This window comes from Mandrillus leucophaeus, unplaced genomic scaffold, assembly GCF_000951045.1.
Source record: "Mandrillus leucophaeus isolate KB7577 unplaced genomic scaffold, Mleu.le_1.0 Scaffold1108, whole genome shotgun sequence".
Classification (NCBI taxonomy): Eukaryota; Metazoa; Chordata; class Mammalia; order Primates; family Cercopithecidae; genus Mandrillus; species Mandrillus leucophaeus.
Genome location: NW_012099299.1, coordinates 488,018 through 489,938, shown reverse-complemented (window position 1 = coordinate 489,938; position 1,921 = coordinate 488,018). Strand labels below are relative to the sequence as shown.

The 1,921-nt window shown below is 36.7% G+C and overlaps 1 protein-coding gene across 1 annotated transcript in view; it reads left to right on the top strand.

The window, feature by feature from the left end:
* Nucleotides 1–1,921, top strand: part of LOC105548687 — a 34,305-nt gene that overhangs the window by 2,393 nt on the left and 29,991 nt on the right. The window contains 1 exon segment of the mRNA XM_011992852.1: nt 6–211. Coding sequence (XP_011848242.1) covers nt 6–211 — 206 coding nt within the window.

Below are 1,921 nucleotides of genomic sequence, written 5' to 3'. Positions count from 1 at the left end.
CTCAGAACCACCAGGGGGCGCTCAGGACACCAGGAGGCTCTTAGAACCGCCAGGGGGCGCTCAGGACTATAAGGCAGTGCTCAGGACACCAGGGTTAGGTCAAGATAGCAGGGAACGCTCAGAACCACCAGGGGGCGCTCAGGACACTAGGGGGCGCTCAGGACTTAAGGGTTCTCTTGGGTGGCGGCTCCCTATCAAGTGCTTGGGGATGGTGTGTTTCATTTTTTAGGCCCTGTGATTTCTCACCTGGTGAAACAAAAGTCTTCCCAGGATCTCTTGCCATTTATTTCTTGGAATGCATGTTTCTCTCCTCTACAAAATCTTAACTTAGATCTATAATTCAATTCTTTATATTTTTGTAATAATACTACCAATAATATCTAAGTAAATTTTAAAATGAAGAAATTGTGTATGTTTACTTTAAACTATTTCCACAAACAGATTTCTGTTTTCTGCACTGTGTCAGTCACATAATTTTAAATACTTTTCTAATAATAACTCAGCATATGAATGTGCTGAGTTTATTTTCCTTTCATCTGCTGTTTATGGAGATGAAACATCACTTTAAGGGCTTCTGTCCTCCACTTTGGTGGTTCCTGGAGTTCTGACCCTCAGTCTGTTTCTCTACCTTCACTTCTTCTGTTCACACTTTTTCTATTCCTTGGTTTCTGCTCAAGGAATCGGCAAGTTCATTTACTTTGTCTCATCCATGTGTGGTGAATCAGTTCCCTTCCCTTCATGATCACTGAAATCAACCAAGTATGGGAAGGTAATAGTCCTTAGAATATGCTCATCTACCTACAGAATCCCTGCTCTCCTCACCCTTTTCTAGGGTCCTGTAGACATCACCCCATCCCATTCCCCCTTCTCTAAGTACCCCAGAGTGGGCTCTGCAGCTTCTGCTGCCCTCTGTGTGCTCAGCCATGGGGCTCACTACAGCTTTGATGATAAAGCCCAAATCCCTATTGTGTTTGCACACTTTCTGACCACCCTCTAGCAAGCTGCCATTGTGAGTGAATCCTGGGAATCCTGGGGTGACTTTAGTTCTATATTTGCGGATATTCTCTAGCATCCAGGAATATTGTAAAATAAGCAACATATAGAGTTTATGCTAAAAATTCATGTAAAACACTTGCAGAATAAAAAACATTTTTTAAATTGCAAAATGCTATCTTTTAAATTTAATACTTAATATTTTATTTTAATTTAATATTTAAATGTTATTTAAATTGGAAAAAGCTGACACATTTTTCAAAACACAATGTTATTTCAACACATTGTGTAATAAAATTTTAATAGAGATATTTACCTTATGATTAATACATTCCTTTATAATGTATATGCATTATTACATGCTTTTAAAAACTATGCTGCTAGCAAAAATGAGAAATAAGCCATAAGAGAATATATAAGGAATACCATTGTATAGTTCAATGATACATTTGCCAATAATGGCAGTTACAGTAAGTTTTACTAAAACATATATTTACATATATGTCATAATTTATATAGGAATATACAGACATTCATAGAAGAATATTATTTTGGACTAAAACCTCAAATATAAATACAAATAAATTTAAATCAATTAATTAATTAGAATAATACAGAAACAAAGATGTGTTGCTTTGATGTTCAGAAATGTGTTCACTTTTGCCTGTGCTCATATATGTTTCATTGCTGAGTGTGGGTGTTTTTTTGTGTGTGTGACCATAGTTTTAAAACAGATTATTAACTTATATAGTCATAGAAATCAAAGTTTGGGTTTTTTTCATGTTAAAAGTTAACAGAAAACTCAAAAATGAAAAAAAAAGTTATAGGCCAGGTGCAGTGGCTCACGTCTGTAATCTCACCACTTTTGGAGGCTGAAGTGAGTGCATCACCTGAGGTCAGGAGGTCAAGACCAGCCTGGCCAGCATGG